General features: G+C 35.2%; 1 protein-coding gene across 1 annotated transcript; it reads left to right on the forward strand.

Moving 5' to 3' along the window:
* Positions 702-1949, forward strand: LOC18598071 (thaumatin-like protein 1b). Its single transcript, XM_007027432.2, has 2 exons — positions 702-806; positions 944-1949. The coding sequence occupies exons 1-2, from the start codon at positions 755-757 to the stop codon at positions 1621-1623; spliced, it is 732 nt and encodes a 243-aa protein (XP_007027494.2). The 5' UTR covers positions 702-754; the 3' UTR covers positions 1624-1949.

The raw sequence follows: 12584 nt of genomic DNA on the forward strand, positions 1-12584 counted from the left end.
TATCAACTTTTTATTTCTTTCAAAATAATAGTTTATTAATGAGAATAGAAACTAAAAACTGTAAATAGATCAACTATTAATCCTTCATATAAATCACAAGGTTGGAAAATGTAGAAAACTGTTTATCCATTAACTGTTTCTCCATTAATACAAAGATCTCGGAGGAGAAACAATGGGAATACGAAACCAAGCCAAGAATTTAACATAAATTTTCCCTGACCATCAGTTATTCTGCACCATTTATTTCTTTCATGTGTTTTATTTGCTCTTTCCTATTATGAGTGTCAACTTGCACTTGTTAATAGATGCTCTGAGATTTGTTTTCTGGGTTTGGAAAGGTTGAGGCTTGCTTATCTCTTCCCTGTGTTTGTTTTGTTTCCTGGGACCTTCGGAGTGTGAGTTTTTGCTGCACTTTTTGGGAACTTTTGCAGCTTTGTATAAACAGGATTAACCTCTGTTGATTTTTCTCTTTTGAATAATTAATATTACTACAGTTTTTTTTTTAAGTCTAAGATTATTTTTATTTCGAAATATTCCTATTGAAAAGTTTTGTCACTTAATCTTAATATAGCAGTCAACTTAGTTGGTTTTGGGAGAGGGTCTTTATCAGTTATCCAATTAATTGACCTTTATTGCCAAAATTTAAGCACGATGAGCCTTGTTTAACTCTATATATAGCACCTTCTGCGTACCACAGCTTCACCATTTACATCAACCAAAAAAGAAAGCAATTAATCAATTGTTTAACTAAGCAATGATGAGGCTTTACTTGCTTTTTGGCCTTTCCTTGGCTCTCCTCATGTCAGGTAATAAACAAAACCTTTTCCCTTTCTTTCTCTCTAGCTCCAAATGTATGGAATCGAATTGGTTCTAAGAATAAACTTTTTTGCTAATGCAGTTCTATAGAATTATCTTCTTCTCAATATTTCATGTATATATGCAGGGGCTCACATGGCAACCCTCAACATCAGAAACAACTGTCCATACACTATCTGGCCAGGAACCCTTACTGGCGGTGGTGGAGCTCAATTACCAAACACTGGATTCGAGTTAGCCCCCCAAGCATCAAACTCCATTAACGTTCCTGCTCCATGGACAGGCAGGCTCTGGGCTCGAACACAATGCTCAACCTCCTCAGGGAGCTTCAGTTGTGCCACTGCAAACTGTGGCTCTGGCCAGGTCGCTTGTAACGGAGCAGGTGCAGTCCCTCCAGCATCCCTCGTAGAGTTCACTCTAGCAGCAAACGGAGGACAAGATTTCTACGATGTCAGCCTTGTAGATGGCTTTAACTTGCCAGTTTCAATAACCCCACAAGGCGGTTCCGGTCCAACCTGCACCACGACTAGCTGTGCGGCAAATGTAAACTCAGTTTGCCCATCAGAGCTGGCTGTGAGAGGATCTGATGGCAATATCATAGCGTGCAAAAGCGCTTGCGTAGCTTTCAATCAGCCTCAGTACTGTTGCACTGGTGATTTTGATTCACCGGAGACATGTCAACCCTCAAACTACTCCAGGATCTTCAAGGGTCAGTGCCCTCAGGCTTACAGTTACGCTTATGATGATCCAAGTAGCACTTTCTCCTGCACTGGTGGACCTAATTACCTTATCACTTTCTGTCCATGAGACCTTACAAGCTGGAAGAAGCTCTATTGCTTTTCATATATTTTATGATTTTAGAATAAAAACATTACTGCTGGTTTTGAAATAAACATTAAAACCTTCTTGGTTTTAATTGTATGTGATCAAGATGTATGGAACAATGAATGAAATTTAACGTAGGAAAATATTGTTTTGCAGCCAGTTGCAATTATAACATTCTCCCTAATAATATTCATAGGTTTGAAATTGTGATTGTAATCGTAATAAGGTAATGTCAGCGCCTTCTCGCATTCTACCCAGATGTGTGATCAGTATTCTAAGCAATAGTTACTTATGATTTTATTTAATAATTGTAAAGATTAATATTTATGATTTTTAATTTCAAAATAAAATTAAAGAAACTAAAAGCAATAAAGAATTACAACTATTCTTCTTTTAAAACAAATACAATTATTAAAGTTGTCTGGTTGAGATAATTTGCTATCAACTTTTTGCTTCTGAAAGCAAAATGAAAAATTAAAACACACTTCGATACAAAAGTTTAAAAAAAAATTAAAGGATTGGACACAAATTATTTAATTTTTTTACATGATAAAATGAATAAATACTTCTATAAAGATTGATTATCTTATTTTAATTGATATTAAATTTTAATTATTTATCTGTCTTAAATGAATTATGATATGTTCTTTTTATTTCTTACTTTTGCTTTAGAACAATTATTCAAAAAGTAAAAAACAAATAATGAAAAACTAAAGGTAGAAATATCAACCATGCAAATTATGTGAATTAGGCTCGTCTCAATACATATTAAATTGAAGCTAGCCAAGTTTCTTTTGTTTTTTATGACAATAAAAATAAGAAAATTTTAAGCTCATTTATTCCAGTTTTTCTTCATCTCTGACTCCTTATAGCCTTAATATAATTACCTCTTGTAAACTTTTTTTATTTGAATAAAAAAGAATTCAAATCTAACTTTTCAAGTAGAGAGATATATGCGCGTATAAGAATTAAAGAATGGCCATGGATGGATTTTAATCGATTATCAAACTTAATTAAACTCATTAATACAGTTTTGAGTATGGGTCAGTCTTGAATATATTGTAAAATTAATAACTGATACAGTTTGGTGTAAAAACATAAAATTGAGGTTTAAAATTAAGATATCCCCTATATATATATATATATATATATATAAATCGGCTTTGATCAAATGTTGGGATAAAACTTGTTTAATTAAGGGAATTCATTTTTCTTAATATTATTTATCTGAGTTACTATTATCATATTTTTAAAATAAATTTATGAATTTCATAATTAGTAAATTTGGTATAATTTTTATGAGTGCTTGAGATTTTAATTATAAGCTTATCAAACTTGTCATTTTCATGATTGATGATGAATTATTCTAGATGGCTATTATAGTATGTAAGAAACAAAAATTTGATTATTGATATTTTTTCATGTTTAATTATTACTTTTTGTTTAAATTTATTAGTAGATTATTATTATTGAGTTTATTTTGTATAATTAATAAGTTTATTTTTTTAAATACATTCTGTAATACTACGTTGTAGCTTATCAAATTGTATTTTGAGGTCCGGTTAGATTCAAATATTTAATTGGGTATCCATCAAACAAATACTTCTGCGTAATTAACGAAATCACTAATCAATTTTGGTTAAGTTACATATAATTATAATAAGATTTTAATTAGGTTCTAGATGTTATAAAGTTTAAAGATTTCGGTTTTGGATGTTTCAAATTAAACGAGTACCCTTTCTATTGTTATCTTTATTCACTTATTATTACGTGAAATGTTTTGATGCAACATCTTTTAATTATAAAGGATGAAAGGAATATATATAAATAATATATATTTATAATTAATATTTATAAAACTATTGAAAAAATTACTTTTACAAAAAAACCAAATGGAAAAACGTTTTGAACCATAAAAATAATCATATATATTTATTATTTATTATTTAATTATTTTTATTATTAACATGAATCAAATTTATCTAATTTTATCTCCACCTTGCCAGTCTGGCCTCGACAATCAATGTCAGTGTCACTCGTCTCCCCGTTGACCTTTACTGCCAAAAGTTAAGCATGTTGAGGCTTTTTAAATCTATATATACCACCTTCTGCGTACCACAGCTTCACCAAGCAATTAATCAATTGTTTAATTGCGCAATGATGACTTGCTCTTTGGCCTTTCCTTTGCCCTCCTCATCTCAGGTAATAAACAAACCCCTTTCCCATTGCATTTATGAAATTGAATTGGTTTTAAAAATAAACTTTTTTTCCTAATGCATTTTTCTCAACGTTGCATGCATATATGCAGGGGCTCACACGGCAGTCCTCAACATCAGAAACAACTGTCCATACACTCTCTGGGCAGGAACCTTTGCTGGCGGTGGTGGAGCTCAATTACCAAACACAGGATTCGAGTTTGGCCCCCAAGCATTAAGTTCCATTAACGTTCCTGGTCCATGGACAGGTAGGCTCTAGGCTTGAGCACAATGCTCAACCTCCTTAGGGAGCTTCAGTTGTGCCACTGCAAACTGTGGCTCTGGCCAGGTTGCTTGCAAAGGTAGCTGGCAAAGGTGCAGGTGTGGTCCCTCCACTCTAGCAGCAAATAGAGTGTTGCTGTCTTTTTCAAGTGGAGTCCATAACTTAAATTAATAAAAAAAAGGTTTTTGTTTTTTTTTTAAGAATAGGGATTTATTTTTTAAAAGATGAAGAAAAAAGTGTTGACAAACAAAATTGGGAGAAAATTTTTTGACTTGTTTTGTGGCATCGATCTAGGTGATTTGTGATTTGATTTCCATAAAATTTCAGTATGTTGTTCTTGACATTGTGAACTTCAATTTGTACAGTCAAATTATATTTTTCTCTTCTCTATTTGTTGGACTGTAATACTTTTTATTTTGGATTTTATGTATTGTTATTTGGTGATTTTCACTTTGTTGATAGTGAGTAAGGATTGTTATGAGTTTTAAAATTGCTAGATGACTCTATGCTGTACTCATTGATCTTTTATAGTAGATTACTTTTTCTAGCTAGGTCCTGTGATTTTTACCTCACATTGAATGGTTTTTTCACGTTAAAAATCATATGTTTTCTTGTGATTTTATTTTGCGTATTCATAATTATATCTATTGTTTGGGTTTTTTTGTTAGTTAGATATTTGCTTCTCATAGGTTCTTTCAAGTGAGAAAAGCTTTATTTTGTATCGTTGCTTTCGATACATCAATACTCTTTACCAACAACTAGTATTAGAGCATATTCTTTATTTATGGGTTTAGCTTGATTGGAAGATGGAGCCTAATTATAGTAAAATGATCAGTTTGAATGACACAAATTATCACAAGCAGAAAGGAAAAATGAAAGATCAACTATTTGTGAGAAAGTTACATTTATCGGTATTTGCTACTCAAAAACTCGAGACTAAATCTAATGAAGAATGAGCTTTTGAGCATGAGATGATTTGTGGTTTTATTTGAAAATGGGTAGATAACAATGTTGTGAATCATATTGCTAATGATTCACATTCCAAAACTTTGTGGGAAAAGCTTGAGACCTTGTTTGCCTCTAAAATTGGCAACAATAAATTGTTTTTGTTGAAACAAACTATGAATATGAGGTATAAGAAAGATAGTTCTATCTTCGATCATTTGAGTGAATTTCAAAGGTGTTTTGACTAGCTGTCTAGCATAGGTGTTAGATTTGAAGATGAAATTTTAGGACTTTGGTTGCTTAATACTCTACCTGATTCTTGGGAACATCTCCATGTGACCATGACTAGTTTTGCTCCTAAATGTGTTGTTACAATGGATTATGTAAAAACTACTATCTTAAATGTTGCCAACCATTTTGACAAACCAAAAATTTAGAGACAAGACAAGAGCAGAAAAGTCAAGAGCAAGATAAATGTTGTGTTATAATAACATAAACACTTAAAGTTCCCACAATCTACAAAAGCTTCCAAATTCCTTATAATCTACTTGCTGCAGAAAGTAGGCTCTAAGGTCAAACAACTTTGTAAACCCTCGGGTGTATCTAGCAGTCTACTTCGTAAGTGCAATACGAAAGTTAGACGTTAGCTTCATTGTATCCTTGAGACTATTCACAGTATTCCCCTTTGCATACCAAGTGGTCGAGGTGAAATAAGTCTTAAGATAACGCCTATTTAAAAGCTCATCTTGAAGTCAATTTTGCCTATTCTTGAATACCGTATAAACCCCTGTTAACACCAACATTTTCTTTTCTATTGGTTAGGTTGTGATACCTTTATATTGGGTTTTATGTATTATTGCTTGGTGATTTTCCCTTTGTTGGTAGTAAGTGAGGGATGTTCTAAGTTCTAAAATAATTGAATGACTCTTTGTTGTACTCATTGATATTTTATAATGAATTACTTTTTTGAACTAGGTCCCGTGATTTTTACCTTTCACATTAAGGGGGTTTTTCACGTTAAAAATCATATATTTTTTTCTAGTTTTATTTTGTACATTTATAACTATATTTGTTGTTTGAGATATTTTTGTTGGTTGGATATTTGCATCTCACAAGTTCTTTCAAATGAAAAAAGTTTTATTTTGTATCGTTACTTTCGCTATATCAATACCTTTTATTAACACAGAGGACAAGATATCTACGATGTCAGCCTCGTAGATCGCTTTAACTTGCCAATTTCAATAATCTCACAAGGTGGTTCTGATCCAACCTGCACCACAACTAGCTGTGCAGCAAATGTAAACTTGATTTGCCCATCAGAGTTGGTTATGAAAAGATTAGGTAGGAATATCATGTTGAAGTTAATGCTTGCTTTGACAAATGGACTTTGTGACACGTGGAAATCCACTTGTATTTCATGCTCCATAGTGTATGTTTTGTCTGGTTTAATGACTATACGTGGATTGATGCATGGAAGATAGACATAATGTTTTACGCTTGTTAATCTCTTTAGAACAAGTGTTAATATGTTAATACTGATGTAAGCTCATGTATAAGCTTATTTGTAATGTTATTTTTACTATGTGATCATCATGTACTAAGAGTGTGTAAGCCTTGTTAAGTCTCTGTTTTTGGTGTTTCATAACAGAGCACATATTGAATGAAAGACATCTTTTTTCTCTTTATTTTTCACAACATGGTATCAAAGCTTTGTTAAGTTCTTAAGGGACCTTACTAGTGAAAGAACCCAAAACACTTTCTCAGCAAACCAAACGTAAGTTAGTTTGTCAATATAACTTCAGCTTCTAATACTGCCTTCAGTCATCAAGCTCCATCAGTGTTTAATGGAGAGAATTATGTAATCTGGTCTATCAAGATGGAGTTTTATCTTGGATGTCTTGACCTTTAGGAAGCAGTTGAATCAGGACTTGATGTTATTACCTTGGAAGAGAATGCAACTTTTGCTCAAATCAAGCAGTACAATGAAGAGGTTGCAAAACGCTACCGTGCCAAGGAACTGTTACAGATGCAATGTTTGTGAGAATAATTGGGTGTAAAACAGCTAAAGATGCCTAGAACAGACTTAGAGATCAATCCAAAGTTCAGAAAGAACTAAAGAGATGCAAATTATGAACTTAACCAGGAAGTTTGAGACCTTGAGAATGAATTATTTAGAGAAAGTTAAAAATTATATCAACAAGCTTATGCAGGTGATGAATCAAATTAAATTATTGGGAAAAGATTTATCTAAGAAACGAGTCATTCAAAAGGCTCTTGTATCCTTACCAAAGAGGTTTGAGTCAACACTAGCCTCCCTAAAAGGATCAAAGGAACTCTCCAAATTATCACTCTTTGATGTTGCTTATGCTCTCCAAGCTGTTGAGCAAAAGGAGAGTTATCATACGAGCAAAAAGAGAAAGAGAAAGAGCTTCAACTAGGGAATAAAAACTAGCAAAAGGGAGGGAAAGGGCAACTCTGTTCTCATTGTAAAAGAAAGAGTCATGCCGAGGCTAGCTGTTGGTTTAGAACCAATGTAAGGGGTAGAAACTATAACCAATTAGGACATGTTCAGAAGGTATGAAAGAATAAGGTTGATACTCAAGCCAAAGTACAAGAATCAGTAGAGAAAGCTCATGTAGCATAATAAGAAGTTTTATTCATGGTGCAATATGATGATGTAAAAGCCATTGATGCTAACCAATGGATCTTGGATAGTGGTTTTTCTAACCACATGACCCCAAATGAAGCTTTATTTACTGAACTTGATAATCATTACCACTTGATAATGATACCCCAAATGTAAAAGATTGGGAATGGTGTGTTCTTGCAAGCAACTAAAAACGGGTTAGTAGTTATACAAACTATAGTAGACTCTAGGTATGTCTTTGAAGTGCTCTTAGTACTAAAAATTACTCAAAATTTGTTAAGTGTGGGTTAAGTAAATGAGAGATTACAAGAAGGGAAGGTAGGGAATGGAGCCCGGGAGGAAGTAGTTTGTAAGAGAGCTGCATTATGGGACTTGTATAGACAAGAGGAAAGAGAGTGGAAACAGAAATCGAGAACAAAATGGGTGCTGGAGGGAGATCGAAACACAAGATTCTTCCACATAATGGCATCAATAAGAAGGAAGACCAATTACATTCAGCAGCTTCAGGTTGGCGGTGTTGAATTAAAGGATCCTGAAAAAATTAAGGAAGCAGTGTTGGACCATTACACAGAATTCTACAAGAAAAGAAAGGTCCTAGGCCTAAGAAGTTTTGGCAGGCAGTTCAAAAAGTTGAGTGAGAAGGCCAAGCTTTTCTTGGAAAAGGATGTAACAGAAGAAGAAGTGTGGGATACGATATATAGTTACGATGGGAATAAGGCACTTGGACCCGATGGCTATAACATTAATTTTTTCAAAAGCCAGTGGCAGCTGATTAAGGATGAGGTCATGGTTAGCTTAAGGAGTTTTTTTGAGTAAGGTAAGTTAGAGGAGGGAGCAAATAATTCTTTTATTACTCTTATCCCAAAAGTGGTTAATCCTAATAAGATTGCTGAATATAGACCTATTAGCTTGGTGGGAAGCTTACACAAGATTGTGGCCAAACTCCTTGCTAATAGGTTGAGATGGGTCATAGGGGAGGTCATAGGTGAGAAACAATTCACCTTTGTGAAAGGAAGACAAATGATGAACTGCACCTTAATAGCAAATGAAGTTATTGACTTTGTAAAAAAGGGAAATGAAGGGGTTTTTTGTTGAAAGTTGACTTCGAGAAAACCTACGACAATGTGGACTGGACTTTTCTACAACTTGTGATGAGGAATATGGGGTTTGGTGAAAGATGGAGGAAATGGGTGATGGGGTGCGTGTCAAATGCTAAGGTTTCAATTCTTGTGAATGGAGTGGCAACAGAGCCTTTAAGATGGGTTATGGGTTGCGTCAAGGTTGTCCGCTCTTGCTTTTTCTCTTTAATATTGTGGTAAAGGCATTCAGTCAAATGATGGATGGAGGATAGATTGTGGGACTGTGTAAAGGAATTCCAATTGGATTAAGGGGGTTGAGAATCTCTCATTTACAGTTTGCTGATGACACTATGATTTTCTTTAAATCGGAGATTGAGAGCCTTGTTAATGCTAAAAGGATCTTAAGATGCTTCCAAGCAATATCAGGTTTGAGGATTAATTTCCATAAGAGCAGCCTTGCGGGAATTGGAACAAATGAGAATTTTGTTAGAGAATGTGCTGAGAGGATTAATTGTAGGTTTGAAGTTATTCCCATGGTGTACTTGGGGTTGCCACTAGGGGCAAATTCTAATTCGATACAAACGTGGAAACCAATCATAGAGAAATTCGAGACAAGGCTAGCAGGATGGAAAGCAAAGACGTTATCCATAGGAGGAAGAGTTGCACTACTTCGGTCAGTTCTTTCCAGCTTACCTATTTTTTACATGTCTATATTTCAAATACCAAAAGGGGTGATAAAGGAGTTGGAGAAAATTGAAAGGAGATTTCTATAGTGTGACAGTGAAGAGAAACAAAAAATCCATTACATTGAGTGGAACAAAGTTTGCAACTATAAGGAGAACGGAGGGCTAGGGATCATTGATATGGAGGTCAAGAATAGAGCTTTACTTAATAAATGGCTGTGGATGTATGGGAGTGAGATGGGCAGCTTATGGAGAGAGGTAATTGTGGAGAAAGTAGGAGGGAATCCCATCAACCTTATACCTGAGATGAGTGCAAATAGGAGAGTTTCAACAATGTGGAAAAATATTATCAAACCCCTATCCCCAACTAATGATTTTTCTTTGCAGGTGAGCACTGATATGCAACTGGTTGTAGGAGATGGAAGCAGGATTTTGTTTTGGGCCGATAGGTGGACTGATGGTGGTATTTTAAAAGACATTTATCCCATAATCTTTGCCCTTGCAAGAAACAAAAATGGATACATCCAAGAGTTTGGCAGATGGGAAGACGAGGTCTAGGTGTGAGAGGTGCAATTAAGGAGACCAACCTTTGGATGGGAGGAAGACCAACTGAATCAACTGAAAGAATGCATTGAACAATACCATCTAAGTAGAAAATTAAAAGATTCTCTTGCTTGGAAAGGTACTGCTTCTGGCCATTACACAGTTAAACCTTTTTGCAAGCAAAGACTCACAAATGGTAGGAGCAATGAAAATGTGTGGAAGAGAATATGGTCGAATCTAGCACCGTATCGAATTGAAGTGTTTTGTTGGCAGATTATCCATGAAAAGGTGGCAGTCAAGTACGGATTATTACGAAGAGGATTAATTAACAATGAGGTAGCTGGATGTGTCCTATGTCACAAGGAGCAGGAGACTACGAGACATTTATTTCTGCACTGTCCAGAGGTATGGAAGGTTTGGGCAAAATGGAGTGAAGATTGGGGAGCATGTTAGGTGGTCCCTGGTAATGTTATGAATTTTTTCAACATATGGAATGAGACGGCAATAACAAAAGGGGAGAGACAGATCTGAAAAATGGCTTTCTACACAGTTTCATGGTCTGTATGGTTGCAGAGAAATGAAGTCATGTTCAAAGGCATAGCTTGGGATTCAAACCAAACCTATGAAATCAGTAAATTGAGGGTTGCCATCTGGGCCAAAGCGAAGTGGCCTATGAAGTATGGTGAGATTCTGGACACCTATAGGTTTCCCCAATTGGGTGCTAATTTAGCAAAAAAGGAAAACGATAAGAAGGTTGAGGGGTGGTGTAAACCAGCACAGGGGGAGATGAAGTTCAATGTTGATGGGGCAGCCAAAGGAAGCCCAAGAGAGGCTGGGATTGGCGGAGCAATGAGGGATGAACACGGACATGTTAAGATCATTTTCTCAAAAGCTATAGGCATAAGGGATTTAAACCTAGCTGAAATTAAAGCAATTCGGGAAGCTTTCTTACTATTTATTGCATCCAAATGGAATCAATCTCACAGTCTGATAATTGAGAATGACTCATGTAATGCTGTTAAATGGGTGAACAAACCTATGGAAGCACCCTGGAGATTAAGAAAGTGGGTTCTTCATATTGAACTATTGAAAAATGATGTAAGAAGATGGGAGGTGAGGCATACCTTTAGAGAGAATAACAAATTGGCAGATCGACTTGCGAAAGCTGGGGTTCAACGCATAGAGGACTTAGTGACTGTGCTGGAATAGCCCTCAAACTTTGGTGTCACTGTTAAAGTGAGAAAGGAACCTAGGTAATGTGGAAAATTTTCTTTAATTTTGGGGTCGAGACTTTTCTGAAAATTGGGTGCTACTGTGTGGGTGTGTTGACTGTGGAAGCTGCTGTGATGATTGGTGTCTGATGGGTGAATGAGAACAACTTCCACATCTATCATGATTTTGTTTATTGTTGGGAAGGTGTTTTAGGGCTGTTGACGATTTGGAATGTGTTATAGTGATGCTAACTTCAGGCAGAGGGATGTGGGGTCTTTGGTTTTTGACACTTGTCTGTTAAATGTACAGGTTCTTGAAAAAAAAAATTATGTTGGGAGACATGAGATGGCATTTTGTTTCATTTGCTGGGCAGGGTCACTTTGACCCTTTGTAAAAAGAGTATGATAGTCATGAGAGGATGCTGGAACTATAGGCTTTTCTAAGGAAGGTGGACTCTTTTGTGGATAAGTTTTTTCAATGAAGTTCCTGAAAAAGTTGTTGATAAGTTGACTTATGAAGAGGTTTATGGGTAGCAGGATCTTCTGCGAATTTATGGAACTGGTGAGGAAAACTCTGCTTGTGAAGTATTGAATGTCTTGTAATCTATCACCGGGTGGTTGACTTTCTGCTCTTTGAATTGATGATTTTTGCGCTACTTGATTATCTTTCAAGTTTTTTTGTGATTTAAGGGTAGGAAGGGTCGGGTTCTATTTTGTTCTATTGCCAGGACTTGATGTGTTTGTGTATTGGCAGGATTGTGCATGTATCAATCATGGGAAGTGTATAGTGTCAGATTTTTGTATATGTAAATTTTTCTGGGTTGATATGGTTAAGATTTGGGGATTATACCTGCTTTTTGTGCCCAGGTATAGCCCACAAATCACTGGTTCTTTACTGATGTATTTTTGAAGGGGATTATTCCACCTTTCTTTGCAATGAAACTACAATCTTTCAAAAAAAAAAAATGAGCATGATTATGTGTTGTGTTCAAAGATAACTGTTGCACTATTTATGCTCCCATTGGTGATTATTTGATGACAATTCCCATGAAGCAAAAATGCTTTTTTGTAAATTGGAATGAGACTTGCTTGTAGACTTGTGAAGTAAAGCCAAGTTTGACAACCATGTGGCATAAAAGACTTAGCTGCTATAATTATGGAAACTTGAAGCAGATAAGTAATTCTGGTGCTGTAAATAATTTTTCAAAAAGGTTCTGGGCTGAAGCTACCTCAACTTCAATTTATTTGTTAAATTTTATTCCTGCTCGTGCAAGGAATATTTCACCTTTTGAGGTATGGTATGGTATGAGACCATCTGTTAAGCATCTGCAAGTCTTTGAAAGTATAAGTTATGGAC

The sequence above is a fragment of the Theobroma cacao genome, chromosome 5 (genome assembly GCF_000208745.1).
Source record: "Theobroma cacao cultivar B97-61/B2 chromosome 5, Criollo_cocoa_genome_V2, whole genome shotgun sequence".
Taxonomy (NCBI): Eukaryota; Viridiplantae; Streptophyta; class Magnoliopsida; order Malvales; family Malvaceae; genus Theobroma; species Theobroma cacao.

Coding starts and splice junctions, on each gene's coding strand:
- LOC18598071 (XM_007027432.2), top strand. CDS start 755: ATGATGAGGCTTTACTTGCTTTTTGGCCTTTCCTTGGCTCTCCTCATG. Junction 807..943: donor CTTGGCTCTCCTCATGTCAG/GTAATAAACAAA, acceptor GTATATATGCAG/GGGCTCACATGGCAACCCTC.